The sequence below is a fragment of the Bos javanicus genome, chromosome 5 (assembly GCF_032452875.1).
Source record: "Bos javanicus breed banteng chromosome 5, ARS-OSU_banteng_1.0, whole genome shotgun sequence".
Lineage (NCBI taxonomy): Eukaryota > Metazoa > Chordata > Mammalia > Artiodactyla > Bovidae > Bos > Bos javanicus.
The window spans coordinates 41,411,335-41,429,023 of NC_083872.1; the positions used below are offsets into that span (position 1 = coordinate 41,411,335).

Consider the following 17,689-nt stretch of genomic DNA (forward strand, 5'->3'; position numbering starts at 1 on the left):
CTCTAACTGTAGTAGAATTAAATTAGACATCAATAAAATAGCCAGAAAAGCTTCAAATATTTGGAAATTAAAGCAACATTCTAAATAACTCAGGAGACATAAGAAGAAAAATGAGAAAATAATTTTGAGTTCAAAGGAAATAAAATATATCAAAATTTGTTGAATACAGGTTCAACTGTGCTTACAGCATAATATATATAGCTAGAGTGATTTTATTAGAGAAGTGGAGAAGTCAAATGATCTAAGTTTCATATTAAGCTAGAAAAATATGAGCACATTAAAACTGAATAAAACAGAAAGAATTAAATAATAAATAATAGAAGCCAAGGTACAGAGCAGGTGAACAATAGAAAAAATAAATGGTGTTGGTTCTTTGACATTATTAATAAAATTGGTAAACTGATTATGACTGATTTAAAAAGATAAAGTACAAGTTACCATTTTCAGGAGTAAAAGCACATCATTTCTACTGATATAAAGATAGTTGAGGGAACACTTTGAACAATTTTGTGCCAGTAAGGATGGGATGGGCTTATTGCTTGAAAATCACAACTCTACTAAAAACCAACACAAGGTAAAATGGAAAATCTGAGTATTACTATGTTTATTAAGTTGAATCAGTAGTAGTAACCTACCTGAAAAGCTAACTCCAGGCCCATATGGTTTCACTGGCGAATTCTATAAAACATTTAAGAAAGAAATATTCCAAGCTTAAACAAAAGTTTTAAGAAAACAGAAGTAGAAGGAATACTCTCCAGCTGGGTTTTGAGGCCAGCATGACTAATATTGTGGACTTTTTAAATGAAATTAGTCATGCCTCAGCTGTCCAGTTTTTTATTTTTAGTACATTCAACAGTGATTGGATACTCAATAGTTATACATACATGTTAAATATTAAAGTATATCATAGTAGGTGCCAATAAATTTTATGTTAAGAGATTATACATAAGGGCTGCCTATTACTGTAACATTGAACTTCTGGATGGGCTGCACTTTTGGTAGTAATGAAGATTCCAGTTCATTTGGAAAAACAGTGGTTCAAATTCATAACTTGTTAGTTCTGGAAGTGGCTTAAGTTACTACAAGGAGAGTAAATTCTAGTCACTGATTGAAAGTATACTTAAAATATTAGTAAAATAAAACATAATGATATATGAAAGAATAATAAATCCTTTATGTAAACTGACCGAGACGGTTTTCCCAGGAAAGTCAGGTTGTTTACCATATGAAAAGTAATTTGTAGAAGTCACCATGTTGAATTGTTTAAAGGAGGAAAACCTAAGTGATCCATCTCAGTATATGCAGTAAAACATTTGACAGAATAACATTTATTTATGATAAAACCTTTTCTGCAAACTATAAAGGAAGAGACTTCTTGAATTCAATAAAGGACATCTATGAAGAAATGTGTGGAGAAGGCAATGGCACACGACTCCAGTACTCTTGCTTGGAAAACCCCATGGACAGAGAAGCCTGGTAGGCTGCAGTCCATGGGGTCGCTAAGAGTCGGACACGACTGAGCGACTTCACTTTCACTTTTCACTTTCATGCATTGGAGAAGGAAATGGCAACCCACTCCGGTGTTCTTGCCTGGAGAATTCCAGGGATGGGGGAGCCTGGTGGGCTGCCGTCTATGGGGTCGCACAGAGTCGGACATGACTGAAGCGACTTAGCAGCAGCAGCAGCAGCAGCATGAAGAAATGTGCAGCCAACTTTATATTCAATGGGGAAAGCTTAAATGCTTTCCCTTATGATATAATTCAAGATTAAGATGTCTACCATCACCACTTACATTCATTTGAATTCATTGAAATGGATAATTGATTTTAAAATTTTACAGAAAAGTAAAGGACCTAAAATTGCCAAAACTATCTTGAAGAACAAGGTGGAGAATTCAGTCTGATTTCAAGACTTAGTATAAAGTGAAAATAATCAATGAGAGACTGGTAAGAATTGATAAATCAGAAGATTAGAAAGGATGAATGTATCTCAAAAACATGATTGAAAGAAGCTAGACACAAAAGAGTATGGTTTCTATGATTCCATATAAATTTCATTAACATTCAAAATTAAATGTTGCCATACTCTCCTCCAGGGGATCTTCCCAACCTAGGGATTGAACCCAGGTCTCCCACACTGCAGGCAGATTCTTTACTGACTGAACCACCAGCGAAGCCCCAAAATTAACTATGGGGACAGAAATTCGACCAGTGATGATCTAAGGCAATGGGGATTGACTGGAAGTGGGTAGGGTTTGAGGGAACCTACTTGGATGATGGAAATGTTGTGCTTCTTGACTAAGATGGTCAAGGAGACATGTATGGATATAGATACATTAACTCATAGAATGGTATATCTTGGATCATCTCATATTATATGCAAATTTTATCAAAAGTTAATTTGAATATTTTAATTTTACCTATTTATTTATTTATTTTGGCTGCGCTGGGTCTTTGTTGTTTTGCAAGCTTTCCTTAGTTGTGGCGAGCTATGGATACTTTTGGTTGTGCTGAGTAGGCTTCTCCTTACAGTGGCCTCTCTTGTTACAGAGCATAGGCTCTAGGTACAGCGGCTTCAGTAGTTGCTGCAAGTGGGCTTGGTAGTTGTAGCTTGTAGGCTCTTAGAGCACAGGCTCAGTGGTTGTGGATTGTGGGCTTAGTTGCTCCGTGACATTTGGAATCTTCCTGGACCAGGCGTCGAACCCATGTTCCTTGCTTTGCAGGCGGATTCTGATCCACTGGACTCTGCATTCAGATGTTTATATCTTTCCTTTTCTCCTTTGCTTTTCGCTTCTCTTCTTTTCACAGCTATTTGTAAGGCCTCCCCAGAAGCCATTTTGGTTTTTTGCCTTTCTTTTCCATGGGAATGGTCTTGATCCCTGTCTCCTGTACAATGTCATGAACCTCATTCCATAGTTCATCAGGCACTCTATCAGATCTAGGCCCTTAAATCTATTTCTCACTTCCACTGTATAATCATAAAGGATTTGATTTAGGTCATACCTGAATGGTCTAGTGGTTTTCCCTACTTTCTTCAATTTAAGTCTGAATTTGGCAATAAGGAGTTCATGGTCTGAGCCACAGTCAGCTCCTGGTCTTGTTTTTGCTGACTGTATAGAGCTTCTCCATCTTTGGCTGCAAAGAATATAATCAGTCTGATTTGGGTGTTGACCATCTGGTGATGTCCATGTGTAGAGTCTTCTCTTGTGTTGTTGGAAGAGGGTGTTTGTTATGACCAGTGCATTTTCTTGGCAAAACTCTATTAGCCTTTGCCCTGCTTCATTCCGTATTCCAAGGCCAAATTTTCCTGTTACTCCAGGTGTTTCTTGACTTCCTACTTTTGCATTCCAGTCCCCTATAATGAAAAGGACATCTATCTTGGGTGTTAGTTCTAAAAGGTCTTGTAGGTCTTCATAGAACCGTTCAACTTCAGCTTCTTCAGCATTACTCGTTGGGGCATAGACTTGGATTACTGTGATATTGAATGGTTTGCCTTGGAAATGAACAGAGATCATTCTGTCATTTTGAGATTGCATCCAAGTACTGCATTTCGGACTCTTTTGTTGACCATGATGGCCACTCCATTTCTTCTGAGGGATTCCTGCCCGCAGTAGTAGATATAATGGTCATCTGAGTTAAATTCACCCATTCCAGTCCATTTCAGTTCACTGATTCCTAGAATGTCGACATTCACTCTTGCCATCTCTTGTTTGACCACTTCCAATTTGCCTTGATTCATGGACCTGACATTCCAGGTTCCTATGCAATATTGCTCTTTACAGCATTGGACTTTGCTTCTATCACCAGTCACATCCACAGCTGGGTATTGTTTTTGCTCTGGCTCCATTCCTTCATTCTTTCTGGAGTTATTTCTCCACTGATCTCCAGTAGCATATTGGGCACCTACTGACCTGGGGAGTTTCTCTTTCAGTATCCTATCATTTTGCCTTTTCATACTGTTCATGGGTTTCTCAAGGCAAGAATACTGAAGTGGTTTGCCATTCCCTTCTCCAGTGGACCACATTCTGTCAGATCTCTCCACCATGACCCGCCCATCTTGGGTGGCCCCATGGGCATGGCTTAGTTTCACTGAGTTAGACAAGGCTGTGGTCCTAGTGTGATTAGATTGACTAGTTTTCTGTGAGTATGGTTTCAGTGTGTCTGCCCTCTGATGCCCTCTTGCAACACCTACCATCTCACTTGGGTTTCTCTTACCTTGGGTGTGGGGTATCTCTTCACGGCTGCTCCAGCAAAGTGCAGCCATTGCTCCTTACCTTGGATGAGGGGTATCTCCTCACCGCCGCCCTTCCTGACCTTCAACGTGGGATAGCTCCTCTAGGCCCTCTTGCGCCAGCAGAACATCAGGACCTGGGGTTGGTCCTCCCGGCCACCGCCCCTGGCCTCAGGCATTGGGTAGCTCCTCCCGCCTTCTGCCCCTGGCCTCGGGCTTAGGGGCGTGGAGTATGTCCTCCTGGCTGGGAAAGGAGAAAAGGAAAAAAGGAGAAAAGGAAAGAAATAAACATTTGAATGCAGAGTTCCAAAGAATAGCAAGAAGAGATAAGAAAGCCTTCTTCAGTGATCAATGCAAAGAAATAGAGGAAAACAATAGAATGGGAAAGACTAGGGATCTCTTCAAGAAAATCAGAGATACCAAAGGAACATTTCATGCAAAATGGGCTCGATAAAGGACATAAATGGTATGGACCTAACAGAAGCAGAAAATATTAAGAAGAGATGGCAAGAATACACAGAAGAACTGTACAAAAAAGATCTTCATGACCCAGATAATCACGATGGTGTGATCACTGACCTAGAACCAGACATCCTGGAGTGTGAAGTCAAGTGGGCCTTAGAAAGCATCACTACAAACAAAGCTAGTGGAGGTGATGGAATTCCAATTGAGCTATTCCAAATCCTGAAAGATGATGCTGTGAAAGTGCTGCACTCAATATGCCAGCAAGTTTGGAAAATTCAGCAGTGGCCACAGGACTGGAAAAGGTCCATTTTCATTCCAATCCCAAAGAAAGGCAATGCCAAAGAATGCTCAAACTTCCACACAATTGCACTCATCTCACACGCTAGTAAAGTAATGCTCAAAATTCTCCAAGCCAGGCTTCAGCAATATGTGAACTGTGAACTTCCTGATGTTCAAGCTGGTTTTAGAAAAGGCAGAGGAACCAGAGATCAAATTGCCAACATCTGCTGGATCATGGAAAAAGCAAGAGAGTTCCAGAAAAACATCTATTTCTGCTTTATTGACTATGCCAAAGCCTTTGACTGTGTGGATCACAATAAACTGTGGAAAATTCTGAAAGAGAAGGGAATACCAGACCACCTGATCTGCCTCTTGAGAAATCTGTATGCAGGTCAGGAAGCAACAGTTAGAACTGGACATGGAACAACAGACTGGTTCCAAATAGGAAAAGGAGTACATCAACGCTGTATATTGTCACCCTGCTTATTTAACTTATATGCAGAGTACATCATGAGAAATGCTGGACTGGAAGAAACACAAGCTGGAATCAAGATTGCTGGGAGAAATGTCAATAACCTCACATATGCAGATGATACCACCTTTATGGCAGAAAGTGAAGAGGAACTCAAAAGCCTCTTGATGAAAGTGAAAGTGGAGAGTAAAAAAGTTGGCTTAAAGCTCAACATTCAGAAAACGAAGATCATGGCATCCAGTCCCATCACTTCATGGGAAATAGATGGGGAAACAGTGGAAACAGTGTCAGACTTTATTGTTTTGGGCTCCAAAATCTTTACAGATGGTGACTGCAGCCATGAAATTAAAAGACGCTTACTCCTTGGAAGGAAAGTTATGAACAACCTAGATAGCATATTCAAAAGCAGAGACATTACTTTGCCAACAAAGGTTCGTCTAGTCAAGGCTATGGTTTTTCCTGTGGTCATGTATGGATGTGAGAGTTGGACTGTGAAGAAGGCTGAGCACTGAAGAATTGATGCTTTTGAACTGTGGTGTTGGAGAAGACTCTTGAGAGTCCCTTGGATTGCAAGGAGATCCAACCAGTCCATTCTGAAGGAGATCAGCCCTCGGATTTCTTTGGAAGGAATGATGCTAAAACTGAAACTCCAGTACTTTGGCCACCTCATGCGAAGAGTTGACTCATTGGAAAAGACTCTGATGCTGGGAAGGATTGGGGGCAAGAGGAGAAGGGGACGACAGAGGATGAGATGGCTGGATGGCATCACTGACTCAATGAACATGAGTCTCAGTGAACTCCGGGAGTTGGTGATGGACAGGGAGGCCTGGCATGCTGCGATTCATGGGGTCACAAAGAGTCAGACACGACTGAGCGACTGAACTGATCTGATCCACTGAGCCACCAGGGAAGTCTCAATTTGAATCTTATATTGGCTCCTTGCTTTATATTCCTTTTCTGCAATGGTCAGTCGTAATTTAAATGTTGTTTTTACCATCACACTTTTTCTAATATCTTCCGTTGAAATAATTTTTCTCCTTACTGTTACACTGTGACTAAATGTCAATCATAGCAATTATATAATACTATTCCATTCCACGATTACTAGGTATAAATTCCTTGAAGCAAGGACATGTCTCTTGATCATTTGTGTATCTCCATAATCTCAAATGTAGAGCTTTGCATATAGAAGATATTCAGAGTTTGAAAAAAGAGGGTATATATATATATATAGGTATGGCTGTGTGCACATTATTTTCTGCACTGTTACTGTGAATTTTGTACAAGTCTTGATGCATATTGCCATGTTGTTTAAAACTATCTAATATCTCTGCTGAAACCACATTCATTTATTTAAATAGCATCTGATCTCATTCTATCAAAGCTAGTGTATCTTGCTGATCCTACTGTGACTACAACACTAAATATCCTCAGCCAAGCTAAGTGCCTTGAAAAATGCCGGGCTGGATGAAGGACAAGCTGGAATCAAGATTGCCAGGAGAAATGTCAGTAACCTCAGATATGCAGATGACACCACCCATATGGCAGAAAGTGAAGAGGAACTGAAGAGCCTCTTGATGAAAGTGAAAGAGGAGAGTAAAAAAGCTGGCTTAAAATTCAACATTCAAAGAACTAAGATCATGGCATCTGGTCCCATCACTTCATGCAAATAGATGGGGAAACAATGGAAACAGTGACAGAAAATAAAAGACTTTATTTTCTTGGGCTCCAAAATCACTGCAGATGGTGATTGCAGCCATGAAATTTTCTTCCTTGGAAGAAAAGCTATGACTGACCTAGACAGCATATTAAAAAGCAGAAATATTACTTTGCTGACAAAGGTCCATCTAGGTAAAGCTATGGTTTTTCCAGTAGTCATGTATGGATGTGAGAGTTGGACCATAAGGAAAGCTGAGTGCTGAAGAATTGATGCTTTTGAACTGTGGTGTTGGAGAAGACTCTTGAGAGTCCCTTGGACAGCAAAGAGATCAAACCAGTCAATCCTAAAGGAGATCAGTCCTGAATATTCATTGGAAGGACTGATGCTGAAGCTCTAGTACTTTGGCCACCTGATGAGAAGAACTGACTCATTGGAAAAGACCCAGATGCTGGAAAAGATTGAAGGCAGGAGGAGAAGGGAACAACAGACCATGAGATGGTTGGGTGGTATCACTGACTCAATAGACATGAGTTTGAGAAAGCTCTAGGAGTTGCTGATGGACAGTGAGGCCTGGAGTGGTGCAGTCCATGGGGTCTCAAAGAGTTGTACACGACTGAGCAACTGCACTGAATTGAAGCCACTTGCCTTGTGTATTGACCTCAGATTTCTTTCAGAGTAGTTTTCCCTAAATTCTAGATAAAGTTAATATTTGCTTTGGCTTATGTCTATGTTTATACCTATGGCTGATTTTTTTTAACATAGACTCATTTACTAAGTAACACAAAAATTGCTCATTTGCTGCTGATGTATCATTTTTTTTTTTTTTAACTAGAGAGAATACAACTTGACACATTAATTTTTTTGTATTATTTACCCCCAGCTATGTGTCTCTTGTTGTTCTGTCTCCCATCAAATTTTCAAGTGTATTAGTCATTGATAATATGAATCATCATTAATGAATACAGAATATAGCCCTTAATGGCAGAAGAAAATTAACTTCTTAGCTTGAGGTCTTAATTAGGCAGTGTTTTATTTCTTTAAATAATTTTTTTATTGAGATATAGTAGATTTACAATGTTGTATTAGTTTCAGATAAACTTGAAAGTGAATCGTTTATACAAGTGCATGTATCTATTTTTTAGATTCTTTTCCCATATAGACTTATAGAATATTGAATAGAGATCCCTGTCCTAGGTCCTTATTAGTTATCTATTTTATGTATGGTAGTGTATATGTGTCAATTTCAGTCTCCCAATTTATTCCTCCCCCCCTTACCTGCTGGAAGCCATAAATTTATTACCTATGTCTGTTACTCTATTTTAGTTTTGTAGATAAGTTCATTTGCAGCCTTTTTAAGGCAGTATAATTCTTATTTTAAGTTCTTCTGAGTGATGAACAAAACTTTAAAAATATATTATGAAGTAAGTTGTTATAACTGTAGCAGATAGTAAAATTCAGTACTGTGTTCTTGCATTTAAAACTTTTTCATTAAGTAAGACATATATAAATCATAACATGTTTGATGACTATTGAGTAAATATTTTATTATTAATATTTAAATGTGGCTGTTTCTTTTGTAAATCCAAGAATAGAGATTTTGGAGTAAATGTATTACTCATGTATTATTACTTAAAGAATATGAGAAATATATGAAAAAACTCAAAATCCATAGGACTCTTGAACATCAAGAGTAGCTCTAGATATAGGGCTGAAGGACTGTGTTTTTGGATGCGGTTTGAATGGATTGGCTTATGCCTTTTTAAGGGGAAATTCTTACCAGTCTGTATAGAGTATAACGATCAATATATTGGAAAGTTGCTGCTTGGGGAGATGTTTTTGGATTTACACAATACTGCCACTCTAATTATGGAGAAGGCAATGGCATCCCACTCTAGTACTCTTGCCTGGAAAATGCCATGGACAGAGGAGCCTGGTGGGCTGCAGTCCATGGGGTCACTAAGAGTTGGACACGACTGAGCGACTTCACTTTCACTTTTCACTTTCATGCATTGGAGAAGGAAATGGCAACCCACTCCAGTGTTCTTGCCTGGAGAATCCCAGGGACAGGGGAGCCTGGTGGGCTGCTGTCTCTGGGGTCGCACAGAGTTGGACACGACTGAAGTGACTTAGCAGCAGCAGCAGCAGCACTCTAATTAAGTTTGTTCATGATGCTCAACTTCTTAGAGTTTGGCACTTAACTTACATTCAAATGTTTGAAGTTCAGCCTTAGCATTCTAAGTAAGCATAAAGTAACATAAACCTTCATAAAGTAACATTTTCAAAGAATTTACTGATTCTAACTGCTGACTCGTTCTACGATATTCAGTGAAACGTTTCAGGAAAAAAAAAGATTTAAAGTTTAAATCATAATTACATGTGAAAGGATGCCAGTTTGAAATTGTAAAGTTTTAAAGAATAGCATCTTAGTATTTATGATACAGTATTCCTCTAATATATTTGTGTTCTTAGAGATGGGTTAACATAATATTCTTATTTCTAAATGAATAGAAAATAGATATAAATGCAAACTAGAAGATAAAGAATGGAGGTAAAACTGTTACAATAACAAATACATTTTTTCCCATTTATTATGACAGTATTCTATATTATTAGAGGATATTGCTAAAAACCCTCCCTGTACCCAAGACAGTTTCAGAGATTGTGTTTTGAAAAATATCAAGATTCTCTATGACTAGAAAAATGTGATGATTTGGCTTAAAAAATGTAAATTTTTAACAACCTGAGGTCTAGAGACAGGTAAGGAAGTAATTATTGAGCTGCACCTTAATGCTCTCATGGCTCATTAGGAGGATAATTGGTTAAATGACTGCAGTGTCCAAAAAAATCTTTACTGTGCTTTTCCACATGAAAATGTCTTCTGTTAGTAGAATCCAGCACCTCAAGAGCAAATAAAAATAATTTTATACAGTTTGTTTTATTTTTTTATTTTTATTTTTTAATTTAATTTTATTTTTAAACTTAACAATATTGTATTAGTTTTGCCAAATATCGAAATGAATCCGCCACAGGTATACCTGTGTTCCCCATCCTGAACCCTCCTCCCTCCTCCCTCCCCATACCCTCCCTCTGGGTCATCCCATTTAAATATAACACTTTATAATACAATTCCCCTAGCTGTGATAGTCTTTCTGTTATAGCTTGACTTACAATTAAAGTCATAAATCGTATGTCATATAAAGGGACTTCCCAGGTGGCGCTAGTGGTAAAGAACTTGTGTGCCCATTCAGGCAATGTAAGAGACGCAGGTTCGATTCCTGGGTCGGGAAGATCCCCTGGAGGAGAAAATGGCAATCCACTCCAGTATTCTTGCCTGGAAAATTCCATGAACATAGGAGCTTGGCAGGCTACAGTCCATGGGGTCAAAAAGAGTCAGACACAACTGAAACGACTTAGCACAGCCCAGCCCAGTTTGTCATATAAAACATTTTAAAAGGATCAACTCTCAAGTCAAAATTTTGTTGCTCCAATCATCTTTTAAATTATCTGTTGTCTTACTGTCTAGTTTTTCCTGTATGAAAAGTTTACCTGTATAGATTAAAGAAAAATGAAATCAAAATTCAGTTTGGCATAGTCAACAGTAGAAGTTTACCCTTACAAATTATATTTTAATAGTCAGCTGTTCTCATAGAAAGACTCTGGTGTTGAGAAGATAAAAGGATACTTGGTTTGCCACTAGTGGGTCAGTGTTGTTAAGTCCAGTTTGCAGATCCCTAGCCCAGTGGGTGCCGAGCCCAATGCTGTGCTACGTTTGGCAAGACGGGGAGGACAGCACTCAGAGGCTCTTTCTGCTTTTGTTGCTGCAGGGCTTTACTGAGATGTGTTAACAACACTGAGAGATGTGTAAACAACAAACTTCTGAAGCGATCCTTCAAAGTATTTAAATATGAGACTAATATGAATGTATGCCCCCTTTTATGAATTTTATCAAGTAATTGTTAAACATTTATTGTAGCTTAACTTAAAAGAAACATTTATTATAGGGAGCCTGGGTTTTAATCCTAATTCTACTGCATGCTAGTTCTATATCTTCTTTGTGCCTTGTTTCCGTGTCTTTAAAATGGTAATAATAATGATGCCTATGTCCTACGGTTGTTTTGAGATAAATAAGTTAAGATATGTTAATTCCTTTGAGCAGTGGTTGGCACACAGTAACTGGTGCTAGTGCTATGTGTCAGCTATTACTTTTGCTGTTACTGTGAAATGATCATATGTCCAAGCTGAGTTTATACCTTCAAGTAGATTTTCATGAATTTGGAACATAATTAACATCACTGTGGAACTACTAGAGATAAATAATAGGTTCATCTGTTAACTGTGTTATCAGATAACCATTTTGTCATCAGTTCAGAGAAGGGCAGTTATGAACTGCAAAATACTGTGTCTTAAATGTTCATCTGTTCGAGGATGCTTGTCTTTCATTTCATAGGTGAGAGCAATGTGATTCCTTTAAGACAAGATTGATTGTAAATGTTCAGTTCAGTGAAGGACTGGTTTGGTTCTGTGTGAGGAACAGGCCATCTGATAGCAGCAGCTTAGCAGGTCTGCTCAGCCTTAGTGTAGAAGGTTGACACCTAGGAATGAACGATGTTTGGTTTACAGTTTCAATTCCTGACACTGGGAAGGCTTAATCTGAGATGAAACCAGGCTTGTCTCCCTTGTTGATAGTTGGTCCAAACACACAATTTGAAAGTATTGCTTAGTATTGGAGGTTCCTGTCTTAGTTGTCTAGTGTGCAGGTCCTGGTACTGGTAGTTGTACCAGAAAATAGCTCATTTGTTAACTTAAGTTTAGAAAGTTTTAAAAGGTATCTTTCTATGAGTGATCTTGTTACTAAAGAGAATGCTAAAGATTTTAGGATTCATGAAGGCTTGGCACATTTTCTTGAGTCAACCTCCTTTCCCATTCTTTCAGCTTGATGTGCTGTCTGGCCTCTAGAATGTAAATGGCATTTGCTTAAAATGTGGACCTTGAGTGCTTATTGTTCACTTTCACCCTCTGGGTTTTTAAAACACTTAGATCAGTGGTTTTCGGCCATGAAGGCACATTAGTACCACCTTGGGAACTTTTAAGAAAATAGAATTCCCTGGTCTTAAAGCCCAGACCAATTAGTCTGAATCTCTGGGGTGGTTGGGACCTGGATGCTGGTATGTTTTAAAAGCCTCTTGGGTGATTCTAATGTGTAGCCAGGGTTTAGAACTCTTGATTTGACTTATAATAAGGAAATATCCCATGTCAGGGGGCTACTTGTTTGTTTGGGAATTGCCTGCCTGGTTTATCAGTGTACTCTTGTCATTCATCTGGTTTCCTTGGATTTAGAGGACTCTTGGTGAATCTATAGCAGTGCTTTAACTAGCCTAGATTGTATGCAGGTCAAGAAGCAACAGTTAGAACTGGGCATGGAACAATAGACTGGTTCCAAATTGGGAAAGGAATATGTCAAGGCTGTATATTGTCACCCTGTTTATTTAACTTATATGCAGAGTACATCGTGCGAAATGCTGGGCTGGATGAATCACAAGCTGGAATCAGATTGCTGGGAGAGATATCAATAACCTCAGATATGCAGATGATGCAGCTCTTAGGGTAGAACGTGAAGAACTAAAGAGCCTCTTTATGAAAGTGAAAGAAGAGAGTGAAAAAGCTGGCTTAAAACTCAACATTCAAAAAATGAAGATCATGGCATCTGGTCCCATCATGGATGCAAAGATGAGGAAATAGATGCAAATAGATGGGGAAACAATGGAAACAGTGACCGATTTTATGTTCTTGGGCTCCAAAATCACTGCAGATGGTGACTGCAGCCATGAAATTAAAAGACGCTTGCTCCTTGAAAGAAAAGCTATGACCAACATGGACAGCATATTGAAAAGCAGACATTACTTTGCTGACAAAGGTCCAAAGTAATGGTTTTTCTAGTAGTCATGTATGGATGTGGGAGTTGGACCATAAAGAAAGCTGAGTGCTGAAGAATTAATGCTTTTGAAATGTGGTGTTGAAGAAGACTCTTGAGAGTTTCTTGGACTGCAAGGAGATAAAACCATTCAATGCTAAAGGAAATCAGTCCTGAATATTCATTGGAAAGACTGATGCTGAAGCTGAAGCTCCAATACTTTGGCCACCTGATGTGAAGAACTGAGTCGTTGGGAAAGACCCTGAGGCTGCGAAAGAGTCAAGGCAGGAGGAGAAGGGGATGACAGAGGATGAGATGGGTTTTATGTCATCACCAACTTGATGGACATGAGTTTGAGCAAGCTCTGGGTGTTGGTGATGGACAGGGGAGCTCACTGTGCTGCATTCCATGGGATCACAAAGAGTCGGACATGACTGAGCAACTGAACTGAAAATAAGCTTCTTTGTTTTCCTTTTAAAAGAGAAATCTTAGGATGTAAATGTATAAAACGTGTTTATCTTGACCAGTCTCTGAAAATAGGCTTTAATTTCCTTAAAATTTGGCAGTAGAATGTGAGTTTCTTTTTCTTATCCTGGTATTAAGTCATTGAATTGTAAATGTCAGATCTAGACTCTTTGTATTTGGAAATTTCAGAAGACTGGAGAGCTAAAGTATTCTGTCTCCTACAGCTGGCTTAGAAAACAAGCTAATATGTATGTTTGTGTTTTTCTTTTCCCTTTTCTCCTCTTCTTTTTTCTTTTAATTTTTAAAAAAGTTTATGTTCTGGGATTAAATAGTGCATAATGAAGTGTACCAGGGAAGCCTACAATAGTGCAAAGTATTACGTGAGCATCTTTAGGTCTAAAAATGATTCAGTTTCTTTATTCATTTCAGTGCTTCTTTGAAGTATTTAGTGTATCCCTTTAATCTTCATTCATCACTAAAGGGGGTTTGGAGAACAGAATAAAAGATCGAGAAAGGTATAAAGAAAAGAACATAAAGGGTTTCATCTTTAGTACTTTTCTTATTTATTTCCTAATTCAATATATTTGGTTTCTACTTTATTTGTTGTTGTTCAGTTGCCAACTTGTGTCTGATTCTTTGTGACCCCATTAGCTGCAGCATGCCAGGCTTCCCTGTCCTTCACTCTCTCCTTGAGTTTGCTCAAACTCGTGTCCATTGAGTCAGTGATGCCGTCTGACCATCTCATCCTTTGTTGCCCTCTTCTCGTCTTGCCTTCAATCTTTCCCAGCATCAGGGTCTTCCAATCAGTAAGCTCTTGAAGTCATCTTTTTATTGCTTTTCTTTTAAGTAATTGGGAGTGTAGGATAATCTTTTCTCTTAAATTTTTAAAGAGAAAACACAACTGAATAGAAATTTCATTCATTTACAGTATTAAAACATACATTTAAGTAACAGATTGGGTTATACAAATTAACATCGTAAAGGAAAGAGGCCAGAAATATACATTTGTGTGAGCTAATCTTTTAAGTTCTCATCAAATGAGTCTTCTTCAGAAGAAAAGGTTTGGTTATATCTTGAATTACAAAAATGTAGTTTCTTGGAAAGAATTACTCTGTAAGTAACCTTGCAGACCTAAATGACCCAGTAGGGTTTTGCATAAAATGTTATTATAGAAATGTGAAACAGTTATTTTCTGTTTAGTTTTTATAGACTGTTTATATTGTATAGCTGCTTTGTATCATTTCACAAAACATTTACTAAATGCCCACTGTGCAAGATAGTTTATAAGGTCCTTTGCTGAATACATGGTTCAATATGCAATCAAGTGAAATAGGTAAATGATTTATTATAATATAAGGTATAATGACATAAATTGAGGTTAAAAATGTTTTGTAGGTGAGCTGAGGAAGGAATGATTCAGTATTGGTGTAATTTTCAAAATTAATGGATTAAAGTATGAAACATGTCTAATAAGATCTTTATTAAGTGATTTATTTAGTCAGTCTTTCATAAACACTTTACTTTCTATATCTTAGTTAATTTTTCTGAGTGTATTTGTTGCTACAATTTGTCATAAGAGATACTCTGAACACTCATGTAGCAGTTGTATTTTGCTTTTCTACTCTTTTTGGAATTAAAATGAAATTGCCTGGAAAATAATAGACTTGTGCACAAGATATGTGTTTGGAGTCTTCAGGATTGCTGTACTTTTGGTTTAGTATAGCTTAACACCCAGTGTGAAGAACTGACTCATTGGAAAAGACCCTGATGCTGGGAAAGACTGAAGGCAGGAGGAGAAGGGGATGACCAAGGTTGAGATGGTTGGATGGTATCACCAACTTGATGGACTTGAGTTTGAGCAAGCTCCAGGAGTTGATGATGGACAGGGAAGCCTGGCATGCTGCAGTCCATGGGGTCACAAAGATTCAGACATGACTGAGCAATTGAACTGAACTGAAAAGTTAGAGTAGCTTTGAAAAGTGTATTGAGTCAGGTGGATTCTCATTAATTTATGGGTTATTATGTAATCAGGACTGGCCTTCTGAGCTCTGCCACCATATATCTACCATGGAAAATATTCTGGAAACCTGGATCAGTAGGAAACATCCAAGTGTCCTAGATTTTTTTTGTTTTTTTTTAAGTTGCTCAGTCGTGTCCAACTCTTCTAGATTCATAGAAGCCATCAGTTTAAAGAGGCCTTGAAGTTTATGTAGCATAACTCAGTTTAAAAGGATTGAGGCCTGGAGATGTTAGGACATTAGTCCAGTGGTCAGAACAATTTGAAGAGATCTTGATATTGATATATTCATATTTATATTTTTGTTATTTCTCTGGTGGATTTAAAGTGGTGTGCTTATTTGCTATTTAGAGTTTTGCCAGTCATTAAGAATAGACACTTATGTTGATGTATGGCAAAAACCATCATAATACTGTAATTATCCTACAATTAAAATAAGAACAGATGTCTGAAAAAAAGGACAAATGAAACAACATAAGTAGCTTTTTCACATTCCTAAACATTTTAATAATCGTTATTTGCATCTGACTATATTTTTTCTGCTATCGGCTGCTATATGCTTTCCTAACTCTCTGTCCTTCCCCATCTCCTTGTCTTTTTTAAAAAATGAAGTGCTTTTTGCCTGAAAATATATGTTGCTTGATGGCAAAATGAAATCATAACTGGTTATTTACAGAAAAGAAATAACTGTAAAGAAATCTGAGCATATATTTTAATGAACAGTATATCTTTTAACCAGGTATGAGAGAACTTTGTCTTAACCCCATGTTTATATTGTAAATTGCAAAATTATAGTAGTATTAGATAGGAATGGTGATTATGGTGTTTTGCATGTTGTGTTTGCTTCAGAATGCATAGCCTTAATGAATATGACTTTTGTCCATTCCTTTTCATTGTAATTTGTGGGAGAGAGAAAGAATCAGATTTTCTCATTTTTTGATTTCCTGCTACAGTATAAGAATGTCATTATTTCTGATGACAGACATATATATATATGATGAAAAGAAAATCTTTCTAATTTTTACCATTATATGTTATTCCAATGTGGTAAATGCAAACCTTTTATTCATATTCAGCATTTATAAGACCACATTTTACAGCAATATATTGATTTCTTATTGCAGGTACATGCTGGGACTTGCAGCAATTCCAGCAGTTATACAGTTTTTTGGCTTTCTCTTTTTACCTGAAAGCCCTCGATGGCTTATTCAGAAAGGACAGACTCAAAAGGCCCGTAGAATTTTATCTCAGATGCGTGGTAACCAAACCATTGATGAGGAGTATGATAGTATCAAAAACAACATTGAAGAAGAGGAAAAAGAGGTTGGCTCAGGTATGTGGATTATATATATATATTAATTTTAAGACTACATAATAATTTTACTTATAAATCATATTCTTTTAATTTTATTTATATATCTAAATGATGAAGTGGTTCTATATGTATAACTAAGCCAAAATAAATATATTTGAATTTCAAAAGCAAATAATTGTGTTATAAAAGAATGAAAAAAATTCCCAGAATGCCACTGTCCTCACATGATTTTTATTTTTGTGATTTCTTTTAAATCAGATATACTTGATATAGGTGTCATTTTGTATGGGGGGACATTTTTTGAGTATATTTTACATGTAAATATATATAAAGATAAACCTGCATTATTGACGTGTCATAAATAAAAAGTCAGCATGAACTATTGTCAAAATAAAACACTTAAGTAAAATTAAATACCTTGTTTACATATGCTACATTAATTTCCATACTAATGTTTTCCATACTAATTAATTTCCACACTAAGACTAAGCATATAGCTTCGTATACTAGTTATGGAATAGTTTTGCATTTACCTGTTTTCATTAAAATGTTTGTGTAATCACAATTTCACTATGTCAGAAACCAAAAAAAAAAAGCAAGTTTCTGGTTAATTTATGTTGATGAATATAATTTCAGAGAAGAAATCATATAGGGATTTAAAAATTCTCAGACAGGATCTATAATCTTGACAGCTTGATTTGGGTCAGCAATTTGCCAGAATTTTATGATGGGAATAAAACAGATATTTTACAATGCCTGTTGGATTCACATTCCCCAAAATTGTCTCATTTTCTCTCAACTTTCCTTCTGCCTCTACAGTAATTGGTTGTTCAATGGAGATGCTTAACTTATATTAAAATGGTTATTCATACATG

General features: G+C 37.2%; 1 protein-coding gene across 1 annotated transcript in view; it reads left to right on the forward strand.

The window, feature by feature from the left end:
- The window catches only part of SLC2A13 (solute carrier family 2 member 13), a 526,695-nt gene that overhangs the window by 108,494 nt on the left and 400,512 nt on the right, over nt 1-17,689 (forward strand). The window contains exon 3 of the mRNA XM_061416450.1: nt 16,624-16,832. Coding sequence (XP_061272434.1) covers nt 16,624-16,832 — 209 coding nt within the window. The remainder of the gene's footprint in view (nt 1-16,623; nt 16,833-17,689) is intronic.